The following is a 22,491-nucleotide window of genomic DNA, read 5'->3' on the forward strand; positions in this document are numbered from 1 at the left end:
CGGACAGAAATGGGAAATAGAGACAACACGAGCAAAAAGGAGAAGGGGAAAACAAGCCTGGTGATCGCCGATGTCACTCAGCGACTCGCCAAGTTGCCACTCTACTGCCTAAAGTTACAGAACGCTGAGGTTGGATTAGGATTAGTTTCGGCGAGCAGCAGTTCCACTTGGCGTGACGCCGATTGCATCGGCGATGGATGACCAGGTCGCCAAAAGTACTGATGGAAATCTAGATAAGTGCTGATGGGCGAGATGAAAGGAAAAAGGGCTCATCGCGGAATGAGACAACGATCCCGATCTGACTACAGTGGCGGGACTAAGAAGAGGTGAAAATGAAGGCCAGACGAAGGAAAATTGGCGAGTCACCAAAGGGTCGGCGAAGCTCGACTTACCTCGCCGATTGGTTCCAAATAGCCACACATCAGACTTTCATAAATATATTTTTGCAAGAGAGAGAATTTATTCAGAAATGGGAGGAACAAAAGATTGAGAGTAAAAACACTACCATTGTGGATTTCAAGTGATTTTTAGCAAGGTTTTTCATTGGGATTTTGTAACAGAGAAAATTTTAGTTAATCTTAACTTTCGAATTTCATTTACCTAGCTTTGGAAAACGTGGCAGGTGTTGATTTTCATCTTTTCACCATGATTGGCTAAAACTCTAAACTTGGGGGTTTGACAATGTGACCAATTGTTGCATTCTACTAAATGGGTGTTATTGATTAGTGATTGATGGTGTTAATATTAAGCGGGGCTAAATTATTATGGTGGTTTAACTTCATTATTGCATCTTTGGTGCGATAGATTTAAGAGTTTTGTTCTTGCTCGAGAGAGAAGTACATAACCAACGTAGTAATTTGGCATCCTTAGCAGTGGGTCTTGATGATTTCATCTTGAGAAAGTGAAACCCTAGACCCAACCTTTGTATCTAGCTCGTAAGAGTGGATTTAATGAGAACATGGGCTGGTTAGATTATGGATAGTGTTGAGGTTTGAGAGAACTCAACGGAAATAAGGCAATTGTTCGAGAGAAAATTGTTTTACTTATAGTCCATTCTACCCGCGACGAATTAGCATTATCGGTAATGATGTACACCCATTAAGTTGAATTTGGCAGTTGGTTAGTCAATCTCCCAAGTGTTTTCTAGTTATCTGATTATTTCTTATTAATGATTTGAAGTGGGTTGGTAACGACATTATTATTCATTAGAGTAATTTTTCAGTTTTTGAACTTTGAGTTTCGAGACATTTTTCCTTTAGGTTTGAGGAATTGAAGTTTTTCATTTTTGAGAAATCGGAAGTGGGTCTTTGCAATTTGGACCTTTGTAAAGATGAAATCAATCGTACCCAGTTGATGGAAACCCAATTTGGTAACTATTTTTATCTTTTTATGATGTCTAGCTAAAACCTCAATTCTTAGGGTGTGATTATGTGATTATGGGTGATTTAGTTTATGGATATTGCTAATTGTTAGTCTAAATGTTGTTTAGAAGTGATTTCAATCTGTAATTTTGGTTTAATTTAAAGAATTGTAGTTGCAAATACAGTTCTACCTTCGTGTTTTTGGCTTGCTCGAGAGAGAGGTTTTAAAACAAAGATTATTGATTGATGGTTTGTGGGTATTGGGTTGTCATGGGTTCAGCTCGAGAGAGTGAATCCTAAACCCTTTTCCACACATTCAACTCGAGAGAGTGAATGGACTAAGGCGTAGACTGTTCTTATTTTGTATGCTTGTCGATGTTCGAGAGAAATCGACTTCATTCGGGGTAAATTGTTCGAGAGAAAATTTACCTCTTCTATAGTCTAGCCTATTCACTAATTTACATCTATTTCCTAATAGTTGCAATTACCCATTTGTCTACATTAGCCTATAATCGAATCATATCCCAAGAACCCGTCTCATTATTGTTATTTTTGTGTTAATTGTTGTTGCTGTAGTTAATAATTAAAACTAAAACCCCATGTTATTTGACATTCGTGTCACCCCTTAGTTTGAATTATGTGTTTATTCTTAAATATCTTTTCCTATGATTGACTTGAGCATATTCGTACTTGACTATTGAATCTTAAACACGTACCACTCCTTGTGGGATTCGACCCCAACTCATTTAGTTGGGTTATTATACTGACTAACGATCGTTGACACTAAGAACTGGATTAAGTGTCTTTGAAACGTTATTAATCAAAATGGCGCCGCTGCCGGGGAGTGGTGTTGGTTAAGATTCTTTTGTTAAGTTGAATTTTGTTCTTGTTAGTTATAGTTGAATCTACTTACTTTTAGTTTTGGTTTGTGTGTTGCTATTTTGAATAGAGGAAATGAGTCTGAACGGAAGCAATAGTAGCCAAGTAGGCCACCAAGATGACATCGGCAACCTCAACGATGTCAATGAGCCTAATGTTAATGACCCTTATCTAATGGGTGGAATCAGTGCCATTCGCTTGCCTCTAGCTGAAGGGAATGTTGTGTTCCATATTACAAGTACTATGTTCCAGCTCTTGCAATTGAAATGGTTGTTTGGTGGGCTGGCTCATGAGGATCCCCATGAGTATATTAGAAACTTTGTTGATGTTTACATGCCATTCTACTTCAAGAACATATCCCAAGAGTCGGTCCGATTGAGGTTGTTCCCATTTTCTTTAATGGGAGAAGTATGTAAGTGGCGGGCTGAATTTCCATGGGAATTAATCACTTCGTGGGAAAAGCTTGTCACCACATTCCAAGTGCGATTTTTCCCTCCTTCGAAGATGATGAATCTTTGGGATAGCATCCAAACCATCAAGCGTTTGGTGGGTGAGCCAATTCACGAGACTTGTCTATGATTCAAGAAGTTGGTGCTGCAATGCCCAACTCATGGTTTGCCCGACAATGTTTTGCTGCAATATTTTTACCGAATCATTGATTTGGTGAACAAGAGTGTAGCTGACCAACTTTCTCTGGGAGGTTTGATGTAACAACCTAACATTATAGCAGCCCAACTTTTGGATGGTATGACCACAATTAATCGGGCTTGGTACACCACGAAGATCAGGTCTCCCCTGTCACGTTTAAATTGACCAAGGAGCAGCTTGAGAAAGACCAAGAAAGGGATCATAACATGGCAAATATCATGACACAACTTGACATTTTGTCCAAAAATGTCATGGGGGTTGGTGCTCGAAGTGTCAATGATGTGGGTGTCGGGTGTGTTAATCCTGATGAGGCCAAGTTTGAAGCATTGTACAACGAAGAGGTCAATTTCCTAGCAAACTAAGGAGGTGGTTATCGTTCAAACTACCCGAGGCAGGGTGGTAACCAAGGTTGGAAGGATTGTGATAGAAAGTGGAGGGATCGTAACCTTACTTGGAAAGAGAGAGACGAGGAGAAGGATATATATGTTCCTCCCCACGAGCGCCAAACGCCCAAGGATTCTGAGGGTGGCCGGTCTAAGGATATGCTATCTCGTATTCTCAACAAGGTTGAGGGGTCTGACAAAATTTTGAAAGAGATGAAGGAAGATGTGTCAACCCTTAGCTAGACGGTTACCTCTTATTCCGTCTCTATCAAATAGTTGGAGACCCAGATGGGTCATCTCTCATCTCATTTAAACCCGAGACAACAAAGAGGGTTGCCTAGTGATACTATGGCCAACCCCAATAATAAAGTTTGAGTGAGGACTTGCGTCGTGCCACGACGTTAACCAAGGCACTGTTTAGGAGGCAACCCAAGTTTTATTTTCTTTCGTTTTGCTTTTTGAAATAATAGTGTGTTGATTTTGCAGGTTGAAGTGTAGAATGTGTTTGAAAAAGTGGAGATTGGCAAGCTAAATGTCAAGTCGTTGGCCTCAAGCAATTTTGAGATTGAAGTCTGTAAAACTCGGCGATCCCAAGAGCAAATTAGTGAATCACCGACCAGGTCAGCAATCACGACTTTGTCCGCCGGTTGGACCCCCTACAGTAACTAGAGGTCCTGTAAAACTCGGCGAGGTAAGTGTCCACTTGGTGCGTTGTTGAGTGGGTCGACGAGCAAAAATTATGTCGCCGAATGGGCGAGAACTGGATGGTTTTAAAGGCCAAAAGTTCAAAAGTTCAAAATCTTTCACATTCCCTCACTTTTCAACTTTCCAAACTCACACCCGCACTACATTTTTCTATATTTTTGTGTTTTTACTGCGGTTTAGTCGTTGATTGTGTGTTCGGAGTTGGATTCTTTCCCACCTAACTTTATAACTTATATATTCGGCATAAAAGCCTGGTTTTCCGAACCCCAAACTTATATTTTGCGATTGTACTCATTTGCAATTGTTCTTATCTTAGTGATGTGTCCTAGGCCTCTCTGATGTTATTGTTTTTATAATTATATGCTTGAATGCCTGTTTTAATTTGAATATCTTGCCTAAATTGTCTTTATCGTTGACTTCCCAAAATTTACGTGCTTAAAATTGATCAAAATTGTTGGGTTGTGCTAATTTTTTGTTGGGTCTAGTCGGGTGAAGTCTAAGTAACCTGCATTCGTGCCAAATGACGTGCTTTGCCTAGTGATAGAGCGGTTGACGTCATTATTAAGGGCAAAAGTCATCAAATGGCCAAATTTGGCCAAACTGGGAGAAGTCTGAGTATCCCGGGTCATGGTTAACATGGGTCTTAGTTTAATTGAATGAGTGCATGGTTTTATTTTGTTTTGGAGGGTTGCGGGGTTGAATTTGGAAGGAAGGGTTGAAAGTAGGCACGTTGAAATTTGGCGAGCTGGGTCGAGCTTGCCGAACCACTCAACGGTTCAACGAATTCCCCTAGATCGCCTTTAATTTCTTGTAATTCTTGAGTTTGGGTTCTATAACTTTTGACGAGAAGCTTGAGTTCTCCGAGTGCACTCGGCGACTCACTGAGAATCCTTCTTAATCCCCCTTTCTGCGCCCCTAACCCCTAAAAATGAACTGTAACTTTTAGTGGGCTAGTCCTTGCTTGCCGAATACTGTCGGCGATTCATCGAAAGGCCCTTCTCATCATCGACATGCCAATTTTTTTGGGAATTTTTGAGGCAATCCTTTCGGCGAGCCCGATCTGGCTCGCCAAAGTGATTCAGTGACTCGTCGACTGGTTCGGCGAGTCTGTCTGCAACAGTTTTTTTGCAAATTTTCTAGAATTGAAGCTAACTCTTTCTGATGTTTTTGCAGATATGGCTAGACAAAAAGTGGTCGGTACAGACATGCCGCCCCGCAAGAGGGCAAAAGGGATCACAATCAACGAGGATGCAGCTGCATCCAGGGCAAAAGTTACTAAATTGCCCACCACAGGTGAGAAAAGAAAGGGAAAAGGCAAGGCTCCTACACCTGCGTCACCGGAGGTCAGCTCCGACAGTGACGACATCTATGCCACCCACCTCACCACTTCTAAGAGTGAGGGTGAGCACCAAGAGCATCAGGCTGCAACTTCTAAGCTTGAAGATGAGTTACTAACAACCCAGAGAGCGGAGCTGTGATCCAAAAAGATGAATTATCCATCTAGGATCAAAACTCCCCAGACCACCACTACTCCTCCCGCTCCTGCACAAGCTGTAGTCCTAGAACCATCGGTACAAGGTCCTCCTCCACAGTCTATGAACAAACTGAAGATTGAGGGATTGAGGACCATCATAGAGGAAAAGAGGTTGTCCAGTGATGTAGTTATTGATAGGTATCCGCAGATCATGGGCTGCCTGAGGTCACACAAATTCCAGCTATTCACTAATCCCCGTGGTCCTTACATCCGAAATTGGGTCAGAGAATTCTATAGTGCCTACAGTGCCCTGGTGCCACATGGGAAGAAGCCGATTGCCAAATTCAAGCCGGTTGACTATGTGGTCGTCAGGGGTAAAAAGGTAAAGTGTGATAGCGATGCTATCAATGCAGTCCTAGAATTTTCAACGAGACATATGGATGACTGTCAATACAAGATCAGGACAAAAACATTGGAAAATATGAAGAAGTGGTTGGCTCCTTTGATATCAGACGGTACTCCCAAGTGGCTCGAGGTTGGAGCATCCATTGAGAAAAAGGATCTAAACATTGTAGCACATTTCTGGTTTGGCTTCATCAACAGTACTATCATGCCATCCCAAAATGAGTCGATTCTCCGCCACGCCAAAACAACATGTCTTGGTTGCATCATTGATGGGACATGACTGAACCTGGTGATGATTATTGCACATGAGATGCTTATGGGGGCCAAGCAGAGACATACTTCCCTTTCATTCCCATGTTGATTACTGAGATATGCAGACAAGCTGGGATGCCTAGAGATGAGAAGAAAGATGTAGAAGGGATTCCCACATCTTCTATTGACTTCCGGAGGATTGAGGCAGAATATTTGAAGGATGAGGCACAGAAGAAGAAGGTAGCCTCGGTGGATACCTACCCGGTTGTTGACATTCAAACACTACCTTAAGAGGCAGTATTGCCTACTCCATCCCCTGGGCATTCAAGTACATCTAGTGCTGTCCCTTCTTCTAGTCTTAGTTCATCTATTGCTCCCTTGCCTCTCAGATCTGGTACTGCTGCTGCTGGTGGTTGACCCCCGTTCACCCAGGTTGCATTGCTACAGATTGGGCAGCTAGCCCATTCTGCTGATAGACGCACCTCCAGACTTGAGGCCACCATTCCTGGCATGATCGAGAGGGCTCTTGCTGATGCTGTGACACTATTAAGTTCTACTATTGATGACCTTGCGGCATGTATAGCGGTGTGTGAGCAAGGCCAAGGGGCCACTGAGGAGGTGACGACCCTAAAGGCCGCTATTGCTGCATTGAGAAGAGATGTGGACCAGTTAAAGTCCATCGACATGTCGATGATTTTCAGGACTATGGAGATCCCTGAGGTGCCAGTTGATCTAGATGTGCCTCCGATCACCACCGAAAATGAGGTTCAAACTGAAGAGGTCGCTTTTTCCGAGTCTAAGGATGAGATCGATGAAGGTATGCTTGTTACTGATTAAGAGGATTCTTATGAGGGTCTCACAGAGACTGAGGAGGCCATGGTAGATGCAGGTGTACAGATCTCTTAGCAGACACACCCATGGCTCAACCTAGTAGAGTTGGTTGTATTGATGTGACTCTAGGCACTGATTCCCAAGCTCAGAGTGACACAACGGGCACTGATGCCCCGATAGATGGAGTGACTGTGTGGACATGACTTTTCTTTACCTCTCTCTTTGTCACTTTTATTGATTTTTAGATGTTTTTATTGCATTTGAGGACAAATCACTTTTTGTTTGTGGTGGGGTGAGGTATTTCCATACCTACCTTTTGTGTTGATAATATTTTCTGTATTTATTGGGTTTTGTTCTATATATTGTGTTTTGACACTATTTTAGTGGATGTTTGAACTTGTGGCTCCTTATTTTGAATGTAAATGATTTTTAGACCCTTCCAAAAAAATTTGCCACCTCTTATGTATTTAATTGTGGCTGTTCTTGTGCAAATTTTAGTATCGGTTGTGATCAATACAGATGACTTGAATAATGCTCTTAATCGAACAAACATGAATGTGCGGCTACGATGAGGCCAAATGAAGTTGCATAGGCAATATGTGAACTCTTTGCATTTCGTTGTGACTAGTCGATTATCAAATTGAGTCTCTTGTGATGAACTTTACAGACTAGCAAAAGTGTGGAGTCTTGTTTGACATTTTTGTCAATGCCTTGTGTGATGAGCTTACCGAGAACTTTGTGTGATGACACCTAGAATTTGCCCCGTTGGTTCGGTTGACTAAGTGATGCAAGCTCTTGAAATGATCTTAGGCAACAATTTTAAAGAGTGAAACAATTTGATATTATACCTCTGTTGTGGCCTACCTTGTGAGTGTGTGACCTTTGCTGGAACACTCTTTGAGCCTTACCCTTTTTTTGGAAGAAACTTGATGAAATTGTGACCTTTCTTTATCCCTTCACCCATAATCCTCATGAGATGTGGTTTGTTGGAATAGCCAACTTAGGCTAAAAGCCTAAGTTGGGGGTGTGGTGAAAAGATAAGGTAAATCAAGAAGTGCAAAGAAGTCCCCTTTGATCCATGGTTGTGAAAAAGATGGAACCCCTCCATAAAAAAAGAGAGAAAAAGAAAAGAAGATTGAAAAAGAAAAAAAATGAAAAAGCTTTCAAATAAATTTGTCAAAGTGCAAGAGAAATGGGGTGTCCGGTATTCCATGGAAAGTGAATAATGGGGTGAATATTGAGCATGAATGAGAATGATGAATAAAAGGAAAGATATTGTTGTTCATACCACATTTCATGAGGGTAGCAACCACTGAGCCTAAATGACTATATCTTTACACTCAGCCACGTTACAAGCCTTGAAAAGACCTTTTTGATCTTGAGTGAGCTGAAACAAGTGTTGATTGGAAAATAAGGGCAAACATATGGGTGAAGTCATACATGTGTTCATCTTTGTGAGTGTGAGAGTTGCATGTGATTTTGGAACTATAAATTGTTGAACCATTGTGTGTGAATATGGAATCATTTTTTGTGTGAGGACATTTGAGTGCCTTTGTTGAGCTTAAACTTGCATTTGAAGCAAGTATTGTGAGCTGAAGATTCTTTGATAATGGTGAGTCACAACTTGAATCTTTGAGTGCACAATTGATTCTTGCATAAGTAAATTGAGTCTTGTTGTATGCATTCATGATTGAGTTTTGTGTAGCACTGTTTGAGACATTCTTTTTGAACTACTGATCTTGAGTTTTACTTGAGGACAAACAAAAGTTTAAGTTGGGGGTGTTGATGAGTCCAAGATTTGGACTCATTTAGGGCCTTTTTTGGATAGATTTAGTATCCTCAAATGCTTATTTTGTGCCAATAATTGATGAAAAACCCTTGATTTCCAGGTATATGGATTGAGGAACAAAGCGTGGACACTAATTTGCAAAAAGAACGAAGCGAGCGGAAAGAAGGAAGAAAAGAGAGCTTGGTGATCGCCAGGTCCATTTGGCGAGTCACCGAGTGGCCATTAGACCGCCTAACATTCCAGTGTGCCAAGCCCTGAAGGAGAAATTCAAGTTGGCGAGAGAGGAGCAGTCGACGAATCGCCGAGTGGTTTCGCGATGCAGTGTTGGATCGCCCAAAGTTACAGGACTTGAGGAAGCTGAAGGCCAAGGCAAAAAGGCGAGGACATTGACCAAAGGGTGGATTACCGAGCTGATTGGTGAGCCCGACTTACTGTGCCGAATGGTTTTTCGCAGCATATCTTTGGTGACTATAAATACATTTTTGAACCTTTAGTTTAGGAGTTTTTTTGGAAACATCATATTATTCATTTGAGTAATTTTTCAGTTTTTGAACTTTGAGTTTTGAGACATTTTTTCCTTAGCTTTGAAGAATTGAGGTTTTCCATTTTTGAGAAATTGGAAGTGGGTCTTTGAGATTCTTCAATTTGGACATTTGTAAAGACGAAATTAATCATACCCAGTTAATGGAAGATTTCGTCTTTACAAAGGTCCAAATTGAAGAATGTTATAGACCCACTTTCAATTTCTCAAAAATGGAAAACTTCAATTCTTCAAAGTTAAGGGAAAAATGTCTCAAAACTCAGAGTTCAAAAACTGAAAAATTTCTCTAATGAATAATATGATGTCCCCGAAAAAACTCCTAAACTAAAGGTTCAAAAACGTATTTATAGTCCCCAAAGATATGCTACGAAAGACCATTCGGCACAGTAAGTCAGGCTTGCCGATCAACTTGGTGATTCGCTCTTTGGTCAATGTCTTCGCCTTTTTGCCTTGGCCTTTAGCTTCCTCAAGTTCTATAACTTTGAGCGATTCAACACTATATCACGGAACCACTCGGCGACCCACCGACTGCTCCTTTCTCTCACCAACTTGATTTTCTCCTTTAGGGCTTGGAACACTGGAACGTTAGGCGGTCTAATGGCTACTCGGCGACTCGCCAAATGGACTTTGTGATCACTAGGCTCTCTTTTCTTCCTTCTTTCTGCTTGCTTCGTTTTTTTTAACAAATTAGTGTCTATGCTTTGTTCCTCAATTCATATACCTGGAAATCAAGGATTTTTCATCAGTTATTGGCACAAAATAAGCATTTGAGGAAATCTATCCAAATAAAGCCCTAAATGAGTCCAAATCTTGGACTCATCAAATATTCTGAAATTTTGATTATTAAACTCTTAAGCGTGTGTTGCTCAGCTGCAAAGGTCATCGTCACACTTTCGTATTAGAATTCAAAGAAAGCTGCTCTCTGTGGGATCGACCCCAACTTAGTTGGCTGGGTTATATACTAACTAACGATCATTGACACTTAGAATTGGATGAAGTGTCCTTGAAACGTTAATCAAAATGGCGCCGCTGCCGGGGAGTAGTGTTACTTAGAGTTCTTTGATAGAAGATTTAACTTGTAAATTTGTTGGCTGTAGTTAAATAGGCTTAGACTACGTTGTGCAATGTTGGTTGGACTAATTAGAGGTAAAAATGAGTGAGGAAGAGGTGAATGGTAGCCAAGCAGGTCATCGGGACGGTATCAATGATATCAATAGTGTTTACAACCCATCTTAACCAGGTGAAATGGGTGCAATTTGCCTACCACAAACTGTTGGGAATGCAATATTTGAGGTCACTAGTATGACTTTCATCTCCTTCAAATGAGGGGACTCTATGGAGGGCTAGAACACGAAGACCACATGAGTATGTAAGAAATTTTACAGAGGTGTGCAACCTGTTTTTATTCAAGAATGTGTCACAAGAGTCAATCCGGCTTAGGTTATTTCCACTGTCTTTGACGGGGGAGGCTAACAAGTGGTTGGCATAGTTACCAAACAATTCCATCACATCATGGGAGGAGCTAATTATAGCATTCAATGCAAGATTCTTCCCCCCATCAAGGATGATGAAACTTAGAGATGACATTCAAGGTTTCAAGCAATGGGAGGGTGAATCCTTCCATGAAATGTGGGTGCGGTTTAAGAAACTCTTACTTAAATGCCCAACTCTTGGGATACCAAACAATTTGCTACTCTAATATTTTTATCGGAGTCTTGATTCAGTTAATAAAGGAGTGGCTGATCAATTGGTACGAGGGGGAATATTGCTGAAATCATTTGAGGTGGTTTCATTTCTTCTTGATGACATGACGAAAATAAATCAAGCTTGGTACACTCAAGAGGATCAAGCCTCTCCTTTTTGTTTTAGAATGACACAAAAACAACTTGATAAGGAAAGAGAAAGGGATGCAGACATCAAGAAGATGTTGACCCAAATGGAACTATTACAAGAGCATATGATGGAGAATGTGGGAAAGCCCAAAGGGAAAAGTGGAGTGTTTAGAGTTGAGGAGTGTTCTTCCTCAGGTTATTTAAAATTGAGGGAGAATCAATGTTGGAACTCCAAGAGATACGAGGAGGGTTTCCACCCATGCTATTTACAACAATGTGAGAATCAAGGTTGGAACTATCACAAGGGGGAAGAGCAAAGAAGATACTATCAAGACTGGGCTGAGCAAAGTGATTATTGGAAAATGGAGGATGACCATGTAGAGGACCACACTCACTCGAGTGAGATCCCAAAATCGAAAGGGAGTGCAAGTAGTCCCCGGGTGAATGATTTGCTGTCACGCATCCTTGATAAAGTTGAAGGTTTGGATGATTTATTGAAAGGGATGAAAGCTGACTTTTCATCATTGAACAATAAAGTGAACTCTCACGCAGATGCAATCAAGATACTTGAAGGTCAATTGAGTTTACTTTCAGCACAATTGAAACCAAAAATCACAATGTAAGATGATGATAGAGGGCTGGTTGTGGTTACTCATAGTGGAAAGGTAGCAATAGGCGATGTGACAGGAAATGAAGAAGCTCAAATGCATGAAGAAGACAAAGGTATGGAGGAAGAAGAGACACCTATCCATCAAAGCATTGCCAAAAGACCACAAAAAGATGTGGAGAAACACAATCCAAACCCAAAAGTTATGCAAACTTTACCCAAAATATCTCCTCCATTTCCCCAACGTCTCAAGAAGAAGAATGAGGATGAGAAGTTCAAGAAGTTTTTATCGATGTTCAAGACATTATCAATTAATCTCCCTCTAGTGGAAGCATTGTTGGAAATGCCGGGTTATGCCAAATTTATGAAGGAGTTAGTCACAAAGAAAATGAGCTTAGATTTTGAGACAATCGAAGTTTCTCATAGTAGTAGTGAAATTATGACTAAGGAGCTGATCTAAAAGAGAGAAGATCCCGGAGCGTTTGCCATCTCTTGCACCATCGGCATGCTCCAATTTGCGAAAGCCCTATGTGATTTGGGAGCAAGCATAAACCTAATGCCATATGCGATTTATAAACAACTTGGGTTGGGTGAACCGAAATCCACAACAATGAGACTCTTTATGGCGGACCGATCAATTAAACATCATGTGGGGATACTATATGACATCTTGGTAAAGGTTGACTGATTCATTTTCCCGACTGATTTTGTCATTCTCGATTGTGAAATAGATGCTGAAATTCCCATCATATTGGGAAGACCATTCTTGGCAACCGGGAGAGCGTTGGTAGATATTGAAAGCGGAGAACTGAAGTTTCGGGTGAACGAAGATGAAGTAACCTTTAATGTTTGTAAGTCAATGAAACACCTAAGTGATATTCATGTGGTCTCCACTGTTGATGCTATTGATAAGGCGGTGGCTAGTGTGAGCCATTTGATGTGTATGATTTAACCACTTGAAGTTGTGCTTGCTAACTATGATGAATTCGAAATTCAAGGCTATGAAGAGGTAGTAGATGTTCTTTCAGGCTTGGGGGGGGGGGGTATTCAAAGACTTCATTGAAGTTGGACATTGATCTAAAAAATTGAGAAAGTCCTCCCGCAAAGCCATCAATAGAAGAACCACCAAATTTGGAGTTAAAAGTACTTCCCTCCCATCTCCAATATGCTTTCTTGGAGGCAAATAACACCTTACCAGTGATAATTGCACCTGACTTGCTTGAATGGAAAGTGAAATTGCTCCTTGAGGTGTTGAGAAGGCATATCAAAGCTATAGGTTGGACTATCGCTGACATAGTGGGCATTCCTCCTGGTATTTGCACTCACAAAATTTAGCTTGATAGTGATTGTAAGCCGAGTGTTAAACATCAGCGGAGATTGATCCACCGATGGAAGAGGTGGTGAAAAAGGATATGATAAAATGGTTGGACGCAGGTGTGATCTACCCTATTGCGGATAGCAAATGGGTGAGTCTGGTACAATGTGTACCGAAAAAGAAGGCATCATAATAGTACCAAATGAAAAGAGGGAGCTTGTATCTCTGAGACCGGTGGTCGGATGAAGAGTATGCATGGATTACCGGAAGTTAAATTTGTAGACTAAAAATGATCACTTTCCCATGCCTTTCAAGGATGAAATGCTTGATCGACTCTCAGAGAGAGGTTGGTATTGCTTTTTGTATGGGTATTCTTGTTATAACCAAATCTCCATTGCTCTGGAAGACCAAGAGAAAACCACCTTCACCTGCCCATATGGAACTTTTACCTTCAAACGGATGCCATTCCGGTTATGTAATGCTCCGGCAACATTTCAACAGTGCATGTTATCTATTTTTGCTGACATAGTGAATGATTCAATGGAGGTATTCATAGATGATTTCTCGGTTGTGGGTGACACTTTTGAATCATGTTTAGCACACTTAGGACAAGTTCTCCAAAGATGTGTGGAGATAAATTTGGTCCTAAATTGGGAAAAATGCCACTTCATGGTTAAAAAAGGTATAGTTCTTGGTCACAAAGTGTCACAAAAGGGGCTGGAGGTTGATAAAGCGAAGATTAAAGTAGTTGAGAAGTTACCACCACCAATTTTGGTGAAGGGTGTTCGTAGTTTCTTGGGACATGCCGGTTTTTACCGTAGGTTCATCAAAGACTTCTCAAAGATTGCACATCCTCTATGCAAAATCTTGGAGAAAGAGGTGAAATTCCACTTTGATGATGCTTGCATGATGGCTTTCAAGTGCTTGAAAGAAAAATTGGTCTTCACCCCAGTTATCATTAGTTCCGATCGGTCAGAATCCTTCGAAGTAATATGTGATGCAAGCGGCACGACATTAGGTGTTGTATTGGGGGTAAATGCAACAGACTATTTCTCCCTATTTACTACGCAAGCAAAACTCTAAATAGTGCTCAACGTAACTATATAATTACAGAACAAGAGTTACTTGTGGTAGTTTATGCATTTGAGAGGTTCCAGGCATACTTGCTAGGTACTAAAGTGGTTGTTCACACTGATCATGCTGCACCGCGTTATCTGATGGCGAAGAAGGATGCCAACCCAAGATTGATAAGGTGGGTGCTACTATTGCAAGAATTCGACTTTGAAGTCAAAGATAGGAAAGGTTGTGAAAATCAGGTGGCTGACCACTTATCAAGATTGGAAGGCAAGGAACATGACGAGCCAGAGATCGACATAAATGATTCTTTCCCCGATGAACAGGTATTCACAGTAACTCTCAAACAGCCTCCTTGGTATGCTGATTTTGCCAATTATGTTGTATGTGGATTAATGCCGAACGAACTGAACTTCTACCAACAAAAGAGGTTCTTGTTCGATGTTAAGAAGTACTTTTGGGATGAACCATATTTATTCAGAGAATGTGCATACCATATTATTAGGAGATGTGTTCCATAAGAAGAAGCCATCAAAATTCTCCATGTTTTTCATGCTTCACCGGTTGGGGGTCATCATGGTGGTGTACGTACAACTGCTAAAGTCCTCCAAAGTGGCTACTACTGGTCGTCTGTCTAAAAATATGCTCATGACTTTGTTAAGAAGTGCACTCAATGTCAGAAACAAGGTGGAGTGTCCAAAAGACACGAGTTGCCTTTTACGCCTATTTTAGAAGTTGAGCTATTTGATGTTTGGGGAATGGATTTCATGGGACCATTTGTGAGTTCGTTTGGTAATAAGTATATCTTGGTGGCCGTAGATTATGTTTCTAAATGGATGAAAGTTGTTGCACTTCCAAACAATGAAGGGAAAAGTGTTGTTCAATACCTGAAATGCTACATCTTTGCTAGATTTGGTACTCCTTGGGCTATTATTAGTGATAGGGGATCTCACTTTTGCAACAAATGGCTCTCAGCCGCATTGAGTAATTATGGAGTGAAAGACAAAGTAGCAACTCCGTATCATCCCCAAACGAGCGACCAAGTTGAAGTGTCAAATTAGGAGATCAAAAGCATCTTCGCCGAGACAGTGAATGCTAATATGACTGATTGGTCTCGAAAGCTTTATGACGCGCTATGGGCGTATCGCACTTCATACAAAACATCAATCAATATGTCTCTGTATCAGCTAGTTTTCGGTAAATCTTGTCATCTACCAGTTGAATTGGAACACAAAGCATTATGGGCATTGAAAACTCTAAATTTGGACTGGACAAAGACTTCAAAAGAGAGAGTAGAGGAGTTAAATGAGTTGGATGAATTCACGTTCAAGGCATACGAAAGTTCAGCCCTTTACAAGGAAAAGATGAAGAAATGGAATGATTCTAAAATCCTTAAGAGGGAGTTCAGAGTGGGAGAATGGGTGTTACTATATAACTCTCAACTTAGACTTTTTTCGGGAAATCTCAAGCCCAAATGGTTAGGACCGTTTAGAGTGACACGAGTGTTCACAAATGGTGCCATCGAAGTTGGTCAAGATGGACCTGCATTCAATGTGAATGGGAAACAGTTGAAGTTATACTTTGGTGAGTGTCAAGAGATTTCTTTGATTGAGGTGGTGTACCTGGAAGATGCTTGACAACATTTCTACGTCATGCCACGACGTTAAATAAGGCACTTCTTGGGAGGCAACCCAAGTGTTAGTATTTCAAATCATATGTGTTGATTTTGCAGGTGCAAGATATTGTGCAAGAAGAAGACGCTATTGGCGGATCATCGAATCAGTTCGGCGAGCACGACATAGTCCGCCTTATGGACTTCAAAAATGGATCTGAGATACTGGAACATTCGGTGGGAGACCTTCATCACTCGGTGAATCTACGATGTGCCTGATTTTTCCCGCTCTTCTTCTCCAGTGCTAATAGCTTAAATCAATGATTGTTCGGCGATGCTACAAGCCCATTATGCTAAGCGCCGACCTGTTCAGTGACCTCTTTCATCTCAACCAATTTGCCCCTTTTTGAGAGTATCGCACACTGGAAATTAGGGTGGTATCCGGACCATTAGGCACACCGCCGAGGCATTCGGCGACTGTTTCATTTTCTCGCCAACTGGGCGCTTAGTAAAGATTCCTCGTTACCTTGATTTTCTTGTTTACATACTAGAATTTATCTCTATTGTTTAGTTTTTATTTTTATTCTTATTTTATTTGTGGGAGTGTCAATTCTCTACTCACTTTGGGGACAATGTTAAATGCTTTTGGTGGGGGTGTGTTCTTGGTTAGTGATTCCCTTGTGTGCTTGGACCCTTCTGAAAATATTTTTTTGTGTGTTTAATTGTGATTGTTCTTGTGAAATTTTGAGTATCTGTCATGATCAATACCGATGACTTGAATGGTGTTCTTAATTGAACAAAAATGAATGTGCGGCTACGATGAGGCCAAATAAAGTTGCATAGACAATATGTGAACTTTTTGCATCTCGTTGTGACTAGCCAATTATCGAATTGAGTCTCTTGTGATGAACATTGCACACTAGCGAAAGTGTGGAGTCTTGTTTGATATTGGTGTCAATGCCTTGTGTGATGAGCTTACCGTGAACCATGTGTGATAACATCTAGAATTTGTCTCGTTGGTCCAGTTGACTAAGTGATGCAAGCTGTTGAAATGATCTTAGGCAAAATTTTTGAAGAGTGAACCAATTTGATATTATACCTCTTTTGTGGCCTACCTTGTGAGTGTGTGAACTTTGCTTGAACCCCCTTTGAGCCCTGTCCTTTTCCTGGAAGAAACTTGGGCAAATGAGACCTCGCTCTATCCCTTCACCCGTAATCCTCATGAAGTGTGGTTTGTTTGAATATCCAACTTAGGCCAAAAGCCTAAGTTGGGGGTGTGGTGAAAAGAGAAGGTAAATCAAGAAATGCAAAAAAAGTCCCCATTGAGCCATGGTTATGAGAAAGATGGAACCCCTCCATATAACAAAAAGAGAAAATAAATGAATAATAAAAAAGAAAAAGAACGAAAAAGTTGTGAAATAAAGTTGTGAAAGTTCCAAGAGAAATGGGGTGTCTGGTATTCCATGATAAGTTAATAATGAGGTGACTTGTGAGCATGAGTGCAAATGTTGAAGAAAAGGAAAGAAAGTGTTGTTCATTCCTCATTTCATGATGATAGCAGCCACTGAGCCTAAATGACTTTACCTTTACACTTAGCCCCATTTCAAGCCTTGAAAAGACCTTTTGGATCTTGAGTGAGCTGAAACAAATGTTAAGTGGAAAAATAAGGGTAAACCTATGGGTGAAGTCATGCATGTGTTCATCTTTGAGAGTGTAAGAGTTGCATGTGATTCCGGAACTTTAAATTGTTGAAGAATAGTGTGTGAATATGTAATCATCTTTGTGTGAGGGCATTTGAGTACATGTGTTGAGCTTGAACTCGCATTTGAAACAAGTATAGTGAACTTGAGAATCTTTGAGAATGGTGAGTCACAACTTGGACCTTTGAGTGCACAATTGATCCTTGCATGAGTAAGCTGAGTCTTGTTGAGTGCATTCATGATTGAGTCTTGTGTAGCACTGTTTGAGACATCCCTTTTGAACTGTTGAACTTGAATTTTACTTGATGACAAACAAAAGCTTAAGTTGGGGGTGTTGATGAGTCCGAGATTTGGACTCATTTAGGGCTTTATTTATAATGATTTTGTGTTCTTAAATGCTTATTTTGTGCTAACAACTGATATAAAACCCTTGATCTTCAGATATATGGATTGAGGAACAAAGCTAGGATAGAAATGGGCAACAGAGACAACACGAGCAAAAAGGAAAAGGGGAAAACAAACCTGATGATCGTCGATGTCACTCGGCGACTCGCCAAGTTGCCACTTTACCGCCTAAAGTTATAGAACGCTGAGGCTGGATTTGGAGTTGCTTCGATAAGCAACACTTCCATTCGGCGTGACACCAATCGCATCGGCGATGGATAACCAGGTCGCCAAAAGTACTGATGGAAAAAGGGTGAGATGAAAGGAAAAAGGGCGCATCGCGGAATGACACGATGATTCCGATCTGGCTCGCCTAAAATTACAGTGGCGGGACTAAAAAGGGGTGAAAACTGAAGGCGAGACTAAGTAAAATTGGTGAGTCGCTGAACGGTCGGCGAAGCCCGACTTATCTCACTGATTGGTTCCAAACAGCCACACATCAGACTTGCATAAAATGATTTTTGCAAGAGAGAGAATTCATTCAGAAACGGGAGGAACAAAAGATTGAGAGTAAAAACTCTACCATTGTGGATTTCAAGTGATTTTGAGCAAGGTTTTTCATTGGGATTTTGTAATAGAGAAGATTTTAGTTAATTTTAACTTTCAAATTTCATTTACTTTGCTATGGAAAACGTGGCAGGTATTGATTTTCATCTTTTCACCATGATTGACTAAAACCCTAACCTTGGGGGTTTGACAATGTGACCAATTATTGCATTCTACTAAATTGGTGTTATTGATTAGTGATTGCTGGTGTTAATCTGAAGCAAGTCTAAATTATTATGGTGGTTTAACTTCATTATTGCATATTTGGTGCGATAGATTTCAGAGTTTTGTGCTTGCTCAAGAGAGAAGTACAGAACCAACGTAGTAATTTGGCATCCTTAGTAGTGGGTCTTGACGATTTCAGCTTGAGAAAGTGAAACCCTAGACCCACCCTTTGTATCTAGCTCGAAAGAGTGGATTTGATGAGAACGTGGGCTGGTTAGTTTATGGATAGTGTTGAGGTTCGAGAGAACTCAACTGAAATAAGGCAATTGTTTGATAGAAAATAATTTTACTTATAGTCCATTCTACCCGCGACGAATTAGCATTATCGGTAATGATGTACACCCATTAAGTTGAATTTGGCAGTTGGTTAGTCAATCCCCCAAGTGTTTTCTAGTTATCTGATTGTTTCTTGTTAATAATTTGAAGTGGGTTGGTAACGACATCCTGAAATTTTGATTATTAAACTCTTAAGCGTGTGCTGCTCAGCTGCAAAGTTCATCGTCATACTTTCGTATTTGAATTCAAAGAAATCTACTATCTGTGGGATCAATCCCAAATCAGTTGGTTCGGTTATATACTGACTAGCGATCGTTGACACTTAGAATTGGATGAAGTGTCCTTGAAACGTTAATCACTTATCTCACTCAACCTATTGAACATGATTCATTAGCCTAGAGATCTTCATATCTTCCAACAACATAGTATTTTTGCACTCCGTTCTCACCAAGTCAGATACCTCAAATAGAAATTTACTTATCTGAGCCCTGGAATCGGCAACCATATGTGGAGCATACCTGGAGAGCTAGGTGAACTTAAGTCCATACTCTTGGACCGACCTAGAACCTTGTCTCAAATTCATGAATTCATGAGCCTTAGCCTCTCTCAACTCTCTTGGAAAGAACCTGTCAAGAAAAGCTCCGGTAAAACACTCCCATGTCACAGGAGCTGCATTCTCACCTCTGTTGTCTTTCCACTGTGTAGACCATATGTGAGCCACATCCTTAAGCTGGTAGGACGCCAACTCTACCCTATCATTTCATGTCACTTGCATTACTCTAATGATTTTCTTAACCTCATCAATAAAGTTTTGGTGATCCTCACCAACATGCAACCTTAGAAACACAGGGGGGGTTCATCCTAATAAAATCACGGACCCTAGCTGCCGCTGATCAACCACTAGCATTTGCAGGAACTAGAACCTGCTGATTGTTCTGGTTGGATACACTCTAGGCCAAAAATTGAATGGCGTTCTGAAACTCTGCATCCAAAACTTCATGATCTGGGACCGGAGGAGTTGCATTAGCGTTGCGGGCATTGACATTCCTTGGGTAAGCTCTATGAGGAGGCATGATCTGAAAATGCGTAACGTCGAGTTAGAAAAGAAGATCATACCTACGCACGATAAGAATATCAAGGAAGTGATGTTTTTCCTAAAACACTTCGTAGCTTCCCCCATCATAGGTGTGGCTCGCTTCACACTCATAAAAGGGACTCTACTTAGTGCAGCTTTTCAAACATCCTAGGACTCTTAAACTTGGCTTTGATACCAAGTTTGTCACCCCCCGAGGCTACCCAGGATGTGGACACGGGACCTAGGATCACGAGTGACCCCAAGTTAATCTTGTCGGCATATCATAAGCATACTAAAATAACTGAAATGAGATAATTATGTGCAGAAGCTTAAAACATGACATAAAGGGAAAATGATGGGGAATACCCATTCTAAATCTGGATAAATAAAACTGAGTTTGACGACAACTGAAAAATCAAACTCAACTAATACCGAATCTAACTATGTCTGAATAAAAGCCTCTAATAGACAAGAGCTGCTGGGACATGCCCCTAGCTAACTTCTAGAAAAACTGAAACTAAAACAGGAATGACTGAAGAAAAGACATGCAAATCATCCTCGAAGAATGAGGACTCACCACTGATATTGTTGAACTGGAGATCAGGGACCGATCTATGCGTGATCTGAATGCTGAGGACTTGAACCTACATCTCGAGAAGACGTAGATCAGAGTATGCTTCAGTACTTTAAAGGTACTGATCATGCATGATAGGACAAGCTGAATAACATATACATAACTGAATAAAGCAATAAGAGCAATGACAAAATCTGAACATGATGTAAATTCTGAAATATGCTGAATACTGAGCTAACTGAATGCAATAACCAAGTACATGAGACGCTGAGACTGATTACTGAACTAAAACTGATAACCTGGTCAATGAACTAGAATTTAACTGTGGGAGCTTTAGTTAACCGACATAAAACCACGAGAGTTATCCGTGGAGTCCGATGTATCGTCCCATTGAGAAGACCCAATATACCTCGTCAAGGGTATAAAGGCATGACTGGCGTGATCACTAAAATGTTGCCCACAGAGGGGACTTATCTTATGGGGGCACGTAGTTCTGGGACTATGGGGATGAATGACCCTTAGTCCACTCGGTATTATGCCTACTCCCAACTGATTATGTAAGTAACACATTATAACTGAATTTTTGTAATACTAAATAGCTCAAAAATACTGATATGCTAACTGAAAATGCAACATTAATAGACTGATAATGAAACATTCTTAACTGAGGCATGTATAGCTGAATAAACTGACCTAGCAAGTGTAGTTCATGAACTAAACGAATCTACACAACTAGGATTCTGAATTTGATGCAAGAAACTAAGCAACATTGTTAAGAAATCATGCGAATCTGATTTGGATTAATCTAACAGCTAAATCACAGCAATAATCTGAAGCTCTAGAAACCCTAGGTCATGATAAAGGGAATAAAAAATTTGACTGAATTCTAGGGACCTAATGGGTGAAAGGAACCCACTAGTGAAATCCCACATACCTGGTGACGAATTTCATAGAGAAATCCTTCGATTTTGGGGGTGGAACTGGAGGAAACCTTGTTGCATTCTTGGTGAGGGTTGGTCGAGTCTTTCTCCTTCTTTTCGTTCAATTTGATGAATTTTTGGAGAATGAGTTGACTAGGGTAAGTTCTAATTAAGTTACTAGGCTAAAACTGACTAAACCGACGTAGTTTAGAGGTCCAACGCATAGGGAAAAGACCAAACGACCCCTGACTTAAAATCTGTCTGGGCCACCGATGGACCTACGGTCCGTCCTAGTCAACCGTCATTTGGCTTCAGAGAGGGGGTTCTGGGGGTCTCGATCCACGGATCAGGACCAAGGTCCGTGGTCTGACCTACGGTCCGTAGGTCTGGACGTGGGTCGATCCTTAGAATAATTTTCTAGGTTTTCTGGGTAGGGGTTGCAGGTGGCCAACCACGGACCCCACCTACGGTCTGTGGGTGGTGCCCGTCGGTGGCACCTACAACTTCTGAAATCTGCATTCTGGTCTGTCTAGGATACGAGGTGTTACAATTTTATATTTCCAAATTTTTCATTTACTTTTCTTAAAAAAGAGATACCTGCACAAAAATAATAATACTATACACAATTAAAATAATAATACAAAATTAAAAAAAGATACATACACAAAAATAATAATACTATACACAATTAAAAAAAGATACATACACAAAAGATAATAATACTATACACACTTAAAATAATATTTCACAATTAAAAAAAGATACACACACAAAAAATAATAATACTATACACAATTTAAAAAGATACATACATAAAAAATAATACCATATACAATTAAATAATAATACACAATTAAAAAAAGATACATACACAAAAAATATTAATATTATACACAATTAATAAAAGATACATACACAAAAAATAATAATACTATGTTCCACAACCCTTTCTTGAAATTCGTAGATTATCTCATGGCCCAAGTTCCGCATATCCATCCTCATCTTCTTTTTTTTTTAGAAAAA

At 40.4% G+C, this 22,491-nt stretch overlaps 2 protein-coding genes and 1 non-coding gene across 3 annotated transcripts in view; 2 read left to right on the top strand and 1 right to left on the bottom strand.

Annotated features, from left to right (window-relative positions):
* The window catches only part of LOC125874176 (putative ABC1 protein At2g40090), a 211,666-nt gene that overhangs the window by 42,220 nt on the left and 146,955 nt on the right, over window positions 1-22,491 (top strand). The window lies entirely within an intron of this gene.
* Window positions 10,839-10,945, bottom strand: LOC125875351 (small nucleolar RNA R71). The gene has a single exon (XR_007447414.1). It is a non-coding gene; the product is annotated as a small nucleolar RNA R71 (small nucleolar RNA).
* LOC125873725 (uncharacterized) lies at window positions 11,139-15,157 on the top strand. Its single transcript, XM_049554594.1, has 8 exons — window positions 11,139-11,673; window positions 11,725-12,057; window positions 12,439-12,632; window positions 12,815-13,019; window positions 13,079-13,173; window positions 13,338-14,009; window positions 14,180-14,479; window positions 14,777-15,157. Exons 1-8 carry the CDS (start codon window positions 11,139-11,141, stop codon window positions 15,155-15,157), a joined length of 2,715 nt encoding a protein of 904 aa, XP_049410551.1.

The sequence above is a fragment of the Solanum stenotomum genome, chromosome 8 (assembly GCF_019186545.1).
Source record: "Solanum stenotomum isolate F172 chromosome 8, ASM1918654v1, whole genome shotgun sequence".
NCBI lineage: Eukaryota > Viridiplantae > Streptophyta > Magnoliopsida > Solanales > Solanaceae > Solanum > Solanum stenotomum.

What these genes read in the sequence shown, in the direction of transcription:
- LOC125873725 (XM_049554594.1), top strand. Translation starts at nt 11,139, where the DNA reads ATGACACAAAAACAACTTGATAAGGAAAGAGAAAGGGATGCAGACATC. An exon ending in TTGATAAGGCGGTGGCTAGT is followed by an intron (nt 12,633 to 12,814) that starts GTGAGCCATTTG and finishes CCTCCCGCAAAG; the next exon opens with CCATCAATAGAAGAACCACC. An exon ending in CTGATTTTGCCAATTATGTT is followed by an intron (nt 14,480 to 14,776) that starts GTATGTGGATTA and finishes ACTCAATGTCAG; the next exon opens with AAACAAGGTGGAGTGTCCAA.